Source organism: Camellia sinensis, chromosome 3 (genome assembly GCF_055761805.1).
Source record: "Camellia sinensis isolate YWXY chromosome 3, ASM5576180v1, whole genome shotgun sequence".
In the NCBI taxonomy this organism is placed as follows: domain Eukaryota; kingdom Viridiplantae; phylum Streptophyta; class Magnoliopsida; order Ericales; family Theaceae; genus Camellia; species Camellia sinensis.
The window spans coordinates 158,646,613-158,663,056 of NC_138963.1; the positions used below are offsets into that span (position 1 = coordinate 158,646,613).

Consider the following 16,444-nt stretch of genomic DNA (forward strand, 5'->3'; position numbering starts at 1 on the left):
CAAATAAATTTCTATATCCACATTTTTTTAGATAGTGAGTTTTGGTTGAAGTAAAGAAGAGAGATCTCAAAGCTATAGTTTTGCATCAATTTTAATGTAATGGTTAAAATCTATCAATTTTTATGGTTTGGTGGTCAGTTTATTGTGTAGAAAATTAAATAAATGAAAAATAAATAAATTGTATGCTGCTTGGTGAATAAATCAATTTGAACATAAATTTTCCAAATTTATAGGTAAACAAAATAGTGAAAAGTAAACACATAATTGCTACGTAAAATTCAAGCACAATAAAAGCATAAGATTTTAAACAAACAAACAACAAAATGTAAATCCCACAACACAAAAACATTTATATAAAAATCAGACAAAATACGCCAGCCAATGCTCTGCAATACAAAAAAAAAATGCCAAATAACAAATTAAGCACCCCAGTTAGTGCTCTGCAATACAAAAAAAAAAATGTCAAATAACAAATTAAGCACACCAGCCAATGTTCTGTAATACAAAGAAAATGTAACACCCTTCATAATAAAAAGATAACCAAATAAAAATATGATTAGTTTTGTTTAACCTAATTCAAGAGCATATTAGGAAGAAAAAATATCTAACATTTACAAAAACATATATCACCTAGTGTGTTACATTTACAAAAACAAACTCATAGCATAAATCAATAATTCAAATGAAAATTATCTAACATACATCTAAACTTAGTTATAAATTTCACATAGATAAAAGACTTTACAAAACTATTGTAAGTAATAAATTTCACATCGATTGGAAACTTTACATAATATGGATCGTAGCTAGCATATGTACGCTTTTCACAAAAGTAAATATGAGATTCAAACTTGTTCTTTCTTAGAAATCCTAGGAGCGCCTCATCACTTTCCAAAAAGTCCTCGTATCAACTTGTATATATCCCCAGTGAGGAACATACACGACAATCTATTAATTTATAAAAATAAAAAAGTTAGTATATTAGCAAATAAAAAAGTTATATATCAAAACACTTTCAAATTGAAATTACCTTGTTACATCCCCATCGAAGCAATCTAGTTGTATTTATATTTTTGAACTCCATATATTTTTTAACCCAATCCTACAAAAGTCGACACATATAGTAAAATATTTTTCAAATAACAAATTTATCAATAAATAAATTGTACCTTTTGACAGTTTTTCTTGGAGTTGATAAAGGTTACAATTATTTTTTAGGAAATGTTAAAGAGAGCTAAAAATACTTTGTTTGAGTGTACAGAAAACAAAGAGCACACAAAAAAAATTGACAACACAGTTTAAAGGATCAATGGTCACTTAAACAATATGATTGGCTTTGTTTTACTCGATAAATATTTTTTTAAAGATGTTGAATATATACCATTGGACATGCGTTTTCCTTCCATTTGTCAAAAGAAGTTGCCTTTTCTTTTCCTTTAGACATTGCCTTGGCCTTTTCCTTTTCCTTTGCCTACCAAAAATAAATAAAATTTATTCAGAATATGAAAAAGAACATGTATTTATAGAATTTATTAAGATTACGAAAAAAGAACATTTTGAACTTGATATTTATACTTACCTTAGAATTGCGGATAATATTAAGATTGCACTCATCACGAATAACAACACCGATATTCCTAGTCTCATGGAGCAATGAGTTTGCATGAGTAGGCCTACAAATATTTGTTGTGTAGAAAATAAAATTTGTTAAATAAAATCTTAACAATAAGAATATGTATTTGTAGAATTAAATACAATGTTTTACCAATTCCTTTGTGAAGCTAAAGATGTGCTTGGCGAAAGTAGATGTGTAAACATTACTCCTTTCTGAGCCGGTGGAGTATTAGTTGTGCTTGGTGGAATCAATTCTCTCGATCTTTCTCGTTCACGTCGCGAACGTTGTCCCAATTGATATGAAGAACTTGCCTTATCATTTCTTTCGCGTTCTCGCCGTGCACGTTGAGCCAATGCAGCTTTCGATATAATATTATTGTTATGTGCCTAAAACATGAAGATTAATTTCATAAGATGCCTAAATTTTATCTACTGTTTTATACTTTTCTCTTCATTTTTCATTTCTATTAATTTACTTTATCTTAATTCCCTTTCCTTTTGATATTTTGTAAAAAAATTGAAAACTTTTTCATTCTGTATCCCTCCTCCCCTCATTCCTTTTTTGTTATATTCCTTTTTTATTCTCTGGTCAATAGCAAAAAGCCAAAAAAGAATAATAATAATTTAAACAAATATATTGTTTTTTGTACAAATCCTATTTTAGTATGCTTCAAAAAAAAACATTTCACAAATTTATATGAAACTGTTTACTATAAGAACAGTATATGTCACTATGCAAGTAGTATGTCAATTTTACATTTAAAAATAAATAAATAATCAAGGTTCATGGTCCAAAATAAATATTTCAAAAAAAGAACTTTAAATGGGAATGTTGAAGAGCCATACTACTGAACATGCATTTTCCTTTCCCTTGCCCGAAACGGTGGTCTTTTCGTTTTTCTTCAACAATGCCTTGGCAATTTCCTTTTCTTTTGCCTACCCAAAAAAAAAAAAAAAAAAAAAATTTAAAGAATAAAGAAAAAATCTATATATGTAGAAAGTTTTTAAAAAATCTATAAATAAGAATATACGGTGTATACGGTGTTTTGAATGAAAAAAAAAATCTATATAATTAAATTGGGCCTACCTCTCGAACACGGATGACATTAAGGTCACGCTCATCACGGATAACAACATTAACATTTCTTTCTTGAAGAAATTGGACCTAAAAATACAAAAGAATTAGAGGTAAAAAAAATAAAAAAAATTATACATGTAAGAAAATGAGTAAAAGGAATCAGTATTACAGTTCGACGTAGGTCTCCATCCATCTGTAAATTATAAGAAAAGAGAATTTTGTTATAAGGAATTAGATAAAAAAAATTATGAAAAGAAAAGAAAATTGACTTTTGCTTATAAGAAAAATGTTTTTTTTTTCAAATAAATAAAAAAGAAAACAACTTACGTGACCAAAAATAGTAATGTTGTCCATAATTAGCGGTTGAAGGTCAATGGTGTCTTAACCTGAAAGTGCCTGATTATGTAAATTTGACAAAGATAACTGTATGAAGGCAAAATGAGGTTTAATAATTGCTATAAAGAAAAATTAATTGCTACAAAATTAACAGCCTCCTAACATATTTTAGTTAACAACCTAGTTTAAGAAGTTCGTTTGTGCATAAATATCACAGATGGAGAAAAAGGATAGAAGGAAAATTACGTTAAAAAGGATAGAAGAAAAATTAAATACTCTCATAGAAATCTTCATAATTTTTCTTTATTGACCAAAATGTAGAACTATAGCAATACATGATTTTGTGGTTGATTCTATATAGCAACTTTGCACTGACAAAGGTTAATTCTTATGGATTGTATTGCCCATTTTTCCTACTAACAACTAAGTAAATTATAAAAAAAATATAAATTATACTAATGAATAAAATTTTAGCAAAACTTAATTACAGAAATTTAATTACTAAATTTGTATTTTAAAATGTGAAAAAAAATAAGTAAAAAACTACAATAAAAATTTATAAAAGGGCTCACCACACTGTAACTAAAAAATTACAAATACCTTTTGTATGATCTGTATAATTGCAAATGCCTTTTTGAAAAAAAGTATACTACACAGTAGCTTATTTACTCCAAGAAGTAATACTCTCATAAAAATCATTAAAAAGTTAGTAAAACAAATTTTTAAAATAAGTTTAAGTTTTTTCAAAAGTCCTGATAAACATCTAAAAAGTCTTTTTTTTGTTTGAAAAATTCCATAAATAAAATTGAAACAGCAAAATAAACTGAACTCTTTTTAAAGAGAGAGATACCTAAACATTTTAAAATAGCAGTTTAATAAAAAATCAAATTAAAAACAATTCACTAAAAACAAAAAAAATAAGGGTCATCAAATAAAAAGGATTAACTTTTTAATATTCCCTTTTCCTTTCAATCAACAAATTCCCTTCAAATCCTAAATCCAAATACAGCCTAAGAGAGATGGAAAAAAAAAAAGAAAAAAAAAAGAAGACCTATCATATTAAAAAGAATAGTTATTCAGGCCCAAAAGTTTGACTTATTTTATAGGTCTATTGATATGTTTAGAAGAGGACTGGTTGATAATTAAATATTATCTATTTATCAACCAATCATCTTCTTAACACATCACCGGGTCTATAAAATGGGTATAAAAAATGAACTTGTATAAGTATTCACATAATTCATCATACATTCCAAAAAAAAAAAGTATTCTCTAGAAATTGAACAGCTATATACCAAGATACATAACTATACACACTATATTAGACTTCTTTCTAAACCAAACATTAAAAGCTTAATGTGTAACCTAATTATTGAAAATTCGAAGACCAAACATTCTAGGAGAGTTCATTCATTAATCCAGAACATTCATTAACCCACTGCAATTCGAAAAAGAAAGCTAGGAACTAATAAAGAATTGCAATGGAGAGACTTCCTAACCTGAGTATCTGCTTGAGAAGCAAAATTAAAGGAATCTGAGACAGAAGGATAAAAAGAAAAACACAATTAGTAAGAGCACTCCTCAACACTAAAACTGTACACGAATATATTTTCATATTTGACGAATAAAAATATTTCCATACTTACCACATCTGTAAAATTAATTTAACTCCTAATAAAATTAATAAAATTCAAACTAATAATATTTTAATTTAAGTCCTAATAGATTAATTTTACAAAGTAATAAACATGTGTTTTATGCAATAAATAAAACTCAAACTAAGGCCTTATTTGATTAACAGGTAAATAAAATAGTACCACTAATACTACCAATCAAACATGCCCTAAGTGTCATTCAAGGAGAAAAGAAAAGAAAAAAAAAAAAAAAAAACAAAGATTAATTTAACTCCTATCTATATTGGTTAAATATGAAACATTAGATAAAAAGTCAAAAACTAATACAAAAAATAAACCCATTCAACACAAAAAAACATGCCTTAAGAGACAGAGGAAGGTATGTTTATTTTCTTCTTCCAATTTTTCATTTTGTTTATTAAAAAAAAAAAAAAAAGCACCCTCTGTTTGGTTTCCTAGAAAGCAGAAACCTACTTCAGTTTGTTAACTAATTGGCACGGGTTTTGTTAGACATGGCTTTCTTAGATATGGCTTCTCAATATATATATACATACTGGAATCATATATAAAGAGGGGGTTTGGGCTTTGAAAAATACGAAATGTGGTTTAGATTTCCATACTTACCACATCTGTAAAATTAATTTAACTCCTAATAAAATTAATAAAATTCAAACTAATAATAGATTAATTTAAGTCCTAATAGATTAATTTTACAAACTAATAAAATTCAAATGTTATCGAATGTTACAAACTAATAAATTCGAATGTTATCAAAATACTATACAAAGTAATAAACATGTGTTTTATGCAATAAATAAAACTCAAACTACGGCCTTGTTTGATTAACAGGTTAATAAAATAGTACCACTAATACTACCAATCAAACATGCCCCAAGTGTCATTCAAGGAGAAAAGAAAAAAAACAAAGATTAATTGAATTCCTATCTATATTGGTTAAATTTGAAACGTTAGATAAAAAGTCAAAAACTAATACAAAAAATAAACCTATTCAACACAAAAACATGCCCTACCAAAGTATAAATCTCACGTCAACACAAAAATAAAATTAAAAAAACACACCTGCTAAGCAAGTCAAGAAAAAATGGTAAAACTAAACAAAACACACAAACCAAAGCTATTGTACACATGTTAAAGCTTTATAATCCAAAAATAAACAAAAATTACTAAACACCAAATAAAGCACACCAGTAAGTGCTTTGCAATCCCAAAAAATGAAATTAAAATTAAAATGCACATTAGTTAGTGCTCTACAATCTTACCAAACAATGTACACCTGCTAGTGGTACTGCTACCAATCACATTTTAATAGTTCTTTGCAGATTATAAACCCGAAATATAGTGAGAAAAGTAGAGAAAAAAAGGCACTGCTATAAAGACCACTTAAATGGTGAGATTTACTCTCTCTATAAAAAAGGCACTGCTATAACCACAAAGTACTCCCATATAAAGACCACTTAAATGGTGAGATTTACTCTCTCTATAAAAAAATTCCTAAAAAATACCCAAATTAAAAGGATTTGAAAGTCATACAATAGTCAACAATTGAAAGTCAACAGTTGCCAGTACCTAAAAGAAAACAATGAATCTTTGTTTGAAAGACAAATGGATTAAAGTCATTTTGAAATAAAAAATAACTAATGTTTGGTATTTCCAAATCACGTCACATAGTAAGCAATGAACTTTCTAACTGCTAAAAACTATGTTAATTCTTGTGGTACATGCTCCCATGTTCTTGACCTATTTTCCTCATCTACTTTCTCCTCTAAAGCACACATGAATCATATTTTTTTAAAAATGAGCTCACATGTAGGAAGAACAATGGGACAACAAATGCGATAGAGACGGGGAAGGGAAAAAAACGTTTGCAATTTATAGTTTCTATGTAAATAAAATGTATATAAACCAAAAACCCAAATAAAATCACAATTAGACATAAATATCAATTTTGACAATATGAATTTCAAAACTTAGCACAACGTTATTCCTAAAGTAACTCAAAATTTACAAAGATATATATTATCTTAAGACATGCAATTTTTTTGTTAATAAGATTGGTGTGTCTGTTTTCTGTTTTATTTTTTTCATTATGCACATTTTCCTCTTAGTTGATATGGAATTGAAGTCATCCCAATAGTCAAGCCAACACTTTTTTATGGGTGGGAAACTATGCTAGGGAGTTCACAGCCCAGAGCCGTAACAAATAGCAAAATATAGAAACCAAGCCATCATGCAAAAGTCATTCTAATGAACTGTTATAATAGACTTCTCATATCATGCAAAAGTCATTCTATTTCATTATAAATCTACTGAAACCACTCACAGGAAAGGTACAAAGACTTTCACAATACCACCATTAAAAAGAAAGAAAGATTAAGGAGAGAAGAGGAGGAGAGGGGTGGGAAAAAAGGGAGAGAAAAAAAAAAGAGCACAAAATATCAAAAGATCCAACAAAAGACCCAATAAGTAATAGACCAAAAAAAAAATTCTAAAATTTTAAGAGTAATGAAACAGATATAATAAAAGGCAAAATTGTTTAGGAAAACTAATTATTAAAGGGAGAAAGGCACTCCCATATTTATCAAAACTTTAAATAAAAAATCTTAACAAAGAAATCGAAATTGGATCCAACAAAAAGGCCAAAGTAAAAGGTTTCTAGACCCATCCAATAGATAATTTACTTGTGACTAAAGCCATTCCTAAATATATTTAAATCCCAACTTAAACCAATGCCTTATAGATAGAGTGTAACTTTATGGTGACAATTTCCATCTAAGCAAGCGGAAACTAATTCTTTCAATCCAAAATAGATGTATCCACCATGTTCCCATCTTCATCTCCACATCTCCGAACTCCAAATAACGTGTCCAAGGATTTGGCAACCAAAACTTAGCAATGACAATATAATGGATTACTGATAGAATGGAAAACTTATGTCAACAACAATAATTAAACTTAGCAAAGAATGAAGTTTTTCAATTTATGTCAACAATAAGAAATTTTAAAACCTATGTCACACTCGATTAAATTTTGTAGAGTACACCAAACAAAGCACACCTGTCAATGCCTACTGCTGCCAATCACAAATGAGATTTAGAGGTCCTGAAAAAAAAAAAAAAGAGAGAGAGAGGGAAAGAGAGAGAGAGAGAGAGAGAGAGAGAGAGAGAGAGAGAAATGGACCATAGCAACTACAAAAATACACTTTCAGTTTATAAGAAAAAGTAGGTTATGCATGCTCCAAAATAATATTGGGATTGCTTTACTTGCTAAATATTCCAAAAAAAACTCAATTTTGATTGAAGAACCATACCAATTTTTTTTTTTTGTTAAGACACCTTAGCATTTTCTTAGTCCTTTTGAAAAAGAGATAAAATTTATTAATAGAATAAAAAGAAAACTAACAGTTAGCAAGCAGAACATTTTGTTGTCCCAAAATAGGACACCAAATAGTTTGCAAGACGAAATGAAAACTAACAGTTTGAATGTCAGGACCAAGGTTGGGATTGGTGAGAGAGTCTGGTGGATCTGATCGAAAATCGTAAGATCCTACTTTCTATTAAAAAAAAAGATAAAAAAACAAATTAAAATAATTCATATTAAAAATAAGGTGAAAAATCATAAAATCTACGATCCTACTTACGATCCTACACGATCCCATACGATCCTACACGATCCTACTTGCTATCCTATTATAACATCAATCCTACAACGATCTGGATCGTTTTAGCAATGTAGGATCGTACGATCCTACAATCCGGATCGCGATTTTAATAACCATGGTCAGGACTTACAATGTAATGTAGTTAGCAAACACATGAAACTAAACACAACCTAAAACCCATTCCAAAACCAAAATATAGAGCTGCAAACATAGAGATGCAGAAATACATAAATACTGAAATACAGAGATTAGAAACCCATTTCAAAACCAAAACCGAAATCATAGAAACCCATTTAAACCATGTCGATGTAGACATGCAAGAAACCATTTAAAACCGAAATACAGAGATTCGAAATCCATATCAAAATAAAAATCGCAATCATAGAAACCCATTTGAAAATCAAAATCATAACTGAAACCATGTGTCATAGAGAAGGGGCGTCGTAAAACCGAAACCATAGACACCCATTTCATAATCAAAATAAAAACCGAAACCATGTCAGTGTAGAGATGTTGAAATAGGTGAGCTTTGAAACGGAGAGAAGTGGCACGTTGAAGAGAGAGCAAGAGAGAAACGGGAAGAGATGATGTTGCAGAGATGCTGAAACAAATTCTTACCACAATATTTGGAAGTCCTCAAGCTGTCTAATGTGAGCCTACTAAGCAAACACAATGCATTTTAGTGATTTTATAACTGAACTGAAGCCTGAAGCAACAAAAATAGATTAATTCAAAGCTGAACTGAAAGCAAAAACAACAGAAATAGAAAACATAGACTAATTTTTTGGATGTCATTAAAATAAGAAAGCCTAGAGCAACAAAAACAGAACTGAACTAAAACAAAAACAGAGCTACAAAACACAAAATTGTGGTTAAAGAAACTGGTTGTTTGTGGTTAAAGAAAAAAAGAAAAAAAAGAAAGGCTATATCAATCACAAGCAAGATTACACACATGATATATTCTTGCAAATTTCAACTCGATGAAAAAGATGATATTAGAATCCATATTCAATTTCCCATCTTTGCCACTTGATATTCAACTTCCCAACAATTTGTGAGATACTCTCGATTACAACACTCAATTTATGTCAATAAATTCCCAAAATAATGAGATACTCTCCATATTCAGTTTTTGTATGTCTTTTATTCCCAATAATTTTGTGGGATACAATAAGTTCCCAGATGGGACATCTATCCTAAGTGTCCATGAGATTGAATGGTTGAGATTAATTTGAGATTTTGTCTCTTTTATCTTCACCGTTGGATATAGATTCAAAGTTGAAACCATTTCAAACCCATTTCAGTGTTACTCCCCCATTTCAAACAATAAGTTATCACAAACTGTATCTCACAAATAAATTGGGAATATGTTTGGTAGACATGTTTGGTAGACATAAAATTAGGTAACAGTAAAAAAAAATAAAATCAGGAAACATGTTTGGTAGACACAAAATTTTCAGCAACAAAAGAAAACAAAACAAAAAAAGAAGTTTGATAACTATAAAAATTGATAACTTAAAACACAAAATTTACATTTACATGATAGCAAAACAAAAGACATCGAAAAAAATTAACATGGAAATCAACACAAAATTTAAAAATTAACATGGAAATTATTGAAAATAAATAATTATTGAAAGTTGTTTATACAAAGGTAGAGAGAGAATGAGAGCGAGAGAGATACCCACTGGAAGGTGTTCTCGAAGGTGTTCTCTGCTCGAAGGTGGTATCTGATGAGAGATAGGGTTCTCGACCTCGAAGTCTCAATCGCCAAAGAGGGACTCTGCTCACAAACTGATGGTGGAGATGTGAAGAGAGGAAGGTGGGTGTTGAAGGTGGAGGATTGAAATGGGTTTGAAATGAAAGAGAAAGAGAGAGAAACAGTGAAATGGGTTTGAAATTTTGGGCGGTGAAAGGAGTAACACTGAATCTATATCCAACGGTAAAGATAAAAGAGACAAAATCTCAAATTAATCTCAACCATTCAATCTCATGGACACTTAGGATAGATGTCCCATCTGGGAAAAAAAACAGAGCTCCCTTATTATATAGATATATAGATACTTATGTGAAATAAAAAAAAGGGGCAGCACCCACGTGGTGGGGGGGAGGGGGGGCGTTCCCTTCCCCCTTCTTATTTTTTTGTTTTGACAGAGCTCTCTCTCTCTCTCTCTGTCTCTCTCTCTCTCTCTCTCTTCTCTTCCTTCTCTCTATCAAACCCTCAAATTCTTGTATTTTTTTTTTGAGTCATCAAAATCTATTGATATTTAGACCATAGTTCTTGAGGTTATTTTGATAAGCATCTTGAATGGATCATTTTGATCGGTGGAGATCATTTTTCGACGACGTTGGGTTTTGAGGTTTTTCTCTTTTCCTTCCACTAAAACTGGAGGTAGAGATTTTCTAAATCTTGTGTATGTATTTTAGTTTTATTATGTGTGATTTTGATAATATAACACTTAAAAGAGATTATGGTTTTTATTAAAAATATATTTAATGTATGAAAAGGGGAAGATTCTCAAATATTTTTTTTCTTAAAGTTTTCAGCTTGTTAAATGTGGTTGTTGTAGAACCCAAGAATTTGAGAAATTTATCTTTAAAATGAGAAATCCCCAAAGTTTGATAAAATCCTAGGAACTTGAAATATTAAAATTTAGATGTTTGGCTAAACTTATGAGAAATTTATAAGTGTTGAAAGCATGTGTTTATTGAGCAAATGAGAATGTGAAAGCGAATGTTCAAATGAGACTGATGAGAATGTTGTTAAGAATATTGGAAACTATTGAGATTTCTTTTAAAAATTGTTTAATATGAAAATATTGAACTCTTGAGAAAGATGAAAAATATTTATCATGTTGAGGTATTGAGAAATGTTGAAAAAAAACATATGTTATTTTTAGCATTATGAAAATTCTTGGTGAATTTTTGAGTTTGAACAAAAAGGAAAAATTGATGAAATCTTTGGAAGAATATTATGATTCTTGATTGAGTTGGAAAAGAAGCAATTGAACACGTGATTGTTGCTCCTATGTTGAAATTATTGAAGATATAAGATTATGAGTTATATTTGTTTCTTAAAATTTATATTTTATAGAGATAATTGTTTGGGCAACCGGTGAAGGGTTGTATTGATTATTGTAGAAATTGCATGTGAATTAGGTAAATTGAAATATTTGCAAATGCATGCATGGCATTGAACATTGTATAATCTCATGATTTAATCCTCGTATTGGATTTGAGAAATTGATTTTCAAGTTGATTCATTGAGAATATTTGAAATGTGTTGAGTTATGGGGTAAATACATTTGGCAAGTCTAGATAGGGGGTGTAGATTTGTATTGTTCAAATTGGCCTGAGTGTCTAGAATGAAAGACCGAAAACACGCGTGGAGTAGGTACCACGTGCCTTCCGATTAGGAGCCGGTAAAGTGGAGATTGGTAGTGCTAGTTTTGTCTACTTGCAGATTGTAGATGCGCCCCGCGAGGGGCCTCGCTACAGTTCGGACTCGATTTGTGTCACGGTTCTTAATCTTGAACCAAAGAGTCCAAATCCGGCAAATCGTTTTGAGAAACAGATTTTTTGAAAAGAAGTGCCAAACATGGACTACTTTGCCAGATACAGAGTCGCCACCTAAATATTTTTTATGGGGGAATTTAGGAAACCCTGACTCGGTGCCGAAGGCCACATGTCCGTCATCACCGGAGTTGTCTCAACTCGGGAGCTTGGGTACGATCGGGGAAGGTCAGCTATGAGCACCCCCTTTCGCCCGGTCCGAAGACCGGCCTCTACTAACCGTGATATCCATTTTTGAAAACTTTATGTGTTTTTATTCCGATTGTTAGCCTAGAATTACTATGTTATGCGCACAGCAAACAAGTATAGACTAGATTGCCTAATTTGGAAAGAAACATTGCATATCCGTTTGTTTTAAAAAGCGCTTTAGAAGTTGCTACTTGCAAGTAGGCTAAAACACGGATTTCAACGAGTTTTTCCAACTCAAACAATCGAACCTTCACCCACGGGCATTCAAACAGTTATATCACGTAAGCATTTAGCCGCATGGCAAACATACTGTTATGGCAACATTCACACGCATGCGAGATGCTAAAGCTAAAATACTTACATAGTACTCCGAGCTAAAAACAGGGAGATGTTAGCAATCAATGCATGATCCAAGTCCATGTTAAGTGCCTGATGCATCGCATACAAAATGTCACTAGAGTAGGCTCGGCTAGTCTATGAATAACATGTGAAAATGCACAACCAACATGTATTCAGTTTGAAATTTGAAATACAGATGTAGTTAGAATGATGCGCCGAGCCCGGTGCATGCAAAGCAAATGTATGAATGCACGCATGCATTACATGAGGTATGCTAATTTAAACGTGCCCTAATACTAACCATCAAAGCAGGTAAATAAAAGGGAAGAAAGAAATGGGGATTGGAAGACATACACACTACTCACCCACACTTATTACAGATTTGCCCTCACTCGGAGGGACCAAATAAATAATACAAATTAACTACGCAAGCTAATTAAATATTACAAATTTCCTAATCAGCTAACAAACTAATTAAGCTAGGAAAAGCAGTAAACCGCCTCGGGAGGAGGGCCAGATGCAGCGCGTGCTCGGGTTTTGCTCGGAAGTGCACCGCCATGCATAGTCTGCCTCTGTTTTCCCTGCTCTACCCCTCTGAAGACTGCCAAAGTCTCAAAGATGCTCCTCTGGATACTGGAGATCACCACCGGCTGAATAGAATTGCCACCGGCAGTGGCATGTGGTCACCGGCACAAAATGAAGCTATCGGCAGAAGAATAATTGCCGGTCGGCAATGTACACTGCCGGTCGGCAAATAATGCCTACAGAACCTGCAACTCACAGCAGCAGAGGACAGAACTTGCATGGCAATACAATTCAAGCAATGTATGCACCAATCATGTCCCCTATCACGTTTGTAACTCAAAAGGACATGTGCCTCGATTGTCGGACCACCAATCACGCATTTCCATGCATGATGGCCCAAAGGATCAAGTGTGCAACTTTCATGTCAAATGAAATGCAAGCCAAACAAACAAACCAAGGCCCAATTCCTATCACCAAGTCAAGGAACAAGGCATGCATGCAAGATGCAATGCAACCTAGGCATACAAGCTAAGGATGCAACATGGCATGGCAAGGCACTTATGCAAGCATACAAGCAAACATGAGGCAACGCAAATTAATGAAAAGGTGGACTTATACATGATTTAGGAAACTCTAAATAGGCCTAAAACAGTGGCTAAAATGACCAAAATAAAGGACCAAACACATACACACATGCACATGTTAAAGGAGCCGACACTTAGGCACAAATGAGACAACTCTCAAACACATTTGAAAGAAGGTAATCATGGACATATGGCATGCAAGGTAAGCATTGAAAATCATGTTAAAACATGGTGCCAAACCAAGTAACAAGTCAAGCCAAACATGCAACAAATAGCCCAAGTGCTTGAAGCAAGTCAAAGGGGCTTGAACCATGACCAAGCCAACCAAGCCTCACAAGGCTAAGAGGACTTAAAATAGGTTCAAGGCAGACCTAGACCATGCAAAGGGGACCCCCTAGATGGCATCTAAGTGGCTCAAAATCAAAGGCATGTATAATGGCCAAAACATGGAACATGCTATACAAGCTTTCGAAGCTTCAAAGAGGTATCCAAAGTAAGCATGCAAGCATGCTATAAGGTCTGAAATTATGCTATAAATGATGCCAAATCATTAGAATAGAGCAAGTAATGCATGCTATATACTCACACACTTGAGGCCAACAAGCCAAAATGCAAAGGGGGTATATAATGCATGCCATGGCCGACCCAAACAACCTAGGACAGACCTTAAACATGGCAAAGTGAGCACAAAACCTTCACAAGGCTAAGCCTAAAACATGCTAGAACAAAGGCTAACAACCTAAGGCATATTAAGGCAACAACATGGCATTACATGGTAGGTATGCTAAGCATGCATGGTGTACCAAAACCAACACACAACAAGGTTATATCATGGCATAATAAGCATGGAAAACAACCAAGACATGATCAATACACACTCTAACATGATGCTCTCTCAAGAGGCCAAAAAGGGTCCGTTTCAAGGACAACAAGGAGAGGGGGTGGCCCTCCCCTTTTGGAGACTTCAAGGCACCATCTCCGCCACTGAAATCCCTCAAGATTTCAGTGGTGAAGAGGCCCAAACACCAAAGTCTCGAAACTTGCACAAAATAGCACAAAATGGGGCCTTTCAAGGCCTAAGAGGGCTCAAAAACCTCCAAACCACAAAACACTCTTAATGAACAATCAAGAGGGCCAAAAAACAGAACTTTTTTGTATTATACACTAAGCTCAAAAACGATTTTAAGACAGGTAGAAATACAATGCAAGATTGGGGAATAAAGAGACAAAATTGTTACCCTTGAAGACCCTTTAACAATGGTGCTCCAACAACTCCTTCTAGGTTGAAAACAGCTCCAAAACTTCAAAACCAACCTCTTAGAACCTCAGTAGCTAAGTGAAGGTGAAACACTATGTGTTTGTGTGCAATAGTAAGACACAAACACAATTTAGCACACACAAGAGGGAGATATAGAGATAGAAAGTGTATGGATTCTAACCCTAGAACTCAAAACCCTAAAAATGGTTGTCTAAAAATATCTCAAGTGTCTCAAGTGTCTAACCCTAAAGCCAAGAGAGAAGGCTCTCTCTTATAGAGACTTTTGTCTTGTAAAGCTTACAAGACAAGCTTCTAAAGAGGGAGATCCCTCCATACACGTGTATGGAGGGGAGCCAAAAGCAAGACAGCTGTGATAAAATATTTGAAAAAGCAGATGCACAGTAGTCGGCCGGCCAAAAATGTCATTTTGACAAAATTTAGTGCCGACCGGCAACAAAAAGTGCCGATGGCAACAAAAACCAGCCGGTGGCATCTAGCCACTGCCGGTGGTGTGTGGGGATGCCTCACAAGGCATTCCCTGCCTCTCCAAGGCAAAACACAAGTGTTTGGTGTGAAACCAGACACTAAACGGTCAAGTTCGGAGATCCTGAGGCAGGGCGCGTAGCCGAGACCTCCGGGAACTCCAAACGAACACAAACAAGGGTAATCACCAAGTGTTCAAATGGTGACGTCCAAGTCTTGAGGACGGTAAAAAATGGGGTGTCTACACAGATATCAACCTAGGGATTACCAGTGTCGTATTTACCGCCCCTTGTTTTATCAAATGGATCATTGAATTGGTTATGTTTTCGAATAAGTGCATGGCATGAGAATTTCAAAATGAAAAAACCTATGATTTTTGGTATTGACATCTCATATGCATTGCACCTCATGATATTGTTAAACTGCGTGCACTTTATTTAGATTATCTCTACTATGGGTGGGCACGGGTCGGTTGCGGCCACGGAACCTCCAATCCGCCATCCGTTTATCAGATTGGCGGATTGGAGAAAATCAATCTGTATTCGTCTGTCAATCCAGGGAATGTGGATTGAGCGGATTGGTGGATGGATGCGAATCGGTTTGGCAGTTTAAAATTTTATAAATTTTCAACATAATTCAACTTGTGCACTTCCTCAAAAAAAAAAAAAAAAAGTATTACAGTCAATGACTTAAAAAAGTATTACAATCACTTCATGTCTCATCTAAAGAAAGAAAGTTAAAGTTTTAGAATATTACAATCACTGCATGCCTTCTCCATATATTACAAATTATAGTATGCCTCATCCATATAAAGTATTACAATATGTAGTTCTTAAAATATAAAAATAATTCAAACCACTAAAACCATGAACAAAGCAGTAGTAGAGATTGTATGCCTCTATATTGTTACATCTATATCTGCTTTTGAAAATAAAAACTAACCAACATATATTGTAACGCCCCCAAAATAATACAATAAACCTATCTATCATGCGGAAGAATATAACAGAAATACAATACTTTCATTCATCAGAGTTTACTGTTTAACAACCAGTTAAATGCCATGCAGGCTTACATCTTCCCAAGTCATTGCTTGGTTGCACATAGTGAGTCTCGCTCATTACATCTTAAGCCCTTGGCTTTACAAATGAC

General features: G+C 33.0%; 1 protein-coding gene across 3 annotated transcripts; it reads right to left on the bottom strand.

Moving 5' to 3' along the window:
- Nucleotides 1-737: 737 nt before the first annotated feature.
- On the bottom strand, nucleotides 738-9,048 carry LOC145821170 (uncharacterized). 3 transcript variants are annotated; one of them, XM_082917713.1, is made up of 12 exons: nucleotides 8,960-9,031; nucleotides 7,738-7,782; nucleotides 4,528-4,562; nucleotides 3,020-3,088; nucleotides 2,862-2,885; nucleotides 2,702-2,779; nucleotides 2,461-2,550; nucleotides 1,766-2,001; nucleotides 1,580-1,673; nucleotides 1,382-1,471; nucleotides 1,031-1,102; nucleotides 738-948 (listed from the first exon to the last, which is right to left on the bottom strand). In XM_082917713.1, exons 4-12 carry the CDS (start codon nucleotides 3,044-3,046, stop codon nucleotides 871-873), a joined length of 789 nt encoding a protein of 262 aa, XP_082773839.1. In that variant the 5' UTR covers nucleotides 3,047-3,088; nucleotides 4,528-4,562; nucleotides 7,738-7,782; nucleotides 8,960-9,031; the 3' UTR covers nucleotides 738-870. The 3 variants fall into 3 exon arrangements, with proteins under 3 accessions (XP_082773839.1, XP_082773841.1, XP_082773840.1); XM_082917715.1 differs by lacking the exon at nucleotides 7,738-7,782 and having other exon boundaries at nucleotides 3,020-3,078; nucleotides 8,960-9,048; XM_082917714.1 differs by lacking the exon at nucleotides 7,738-7,782 and having other exon boundaries at nucleotides 8,960-9,048.
- Between the last annotated feature and the right edge of the window lie 7,396 nt (nucleotides 9,049-16,444).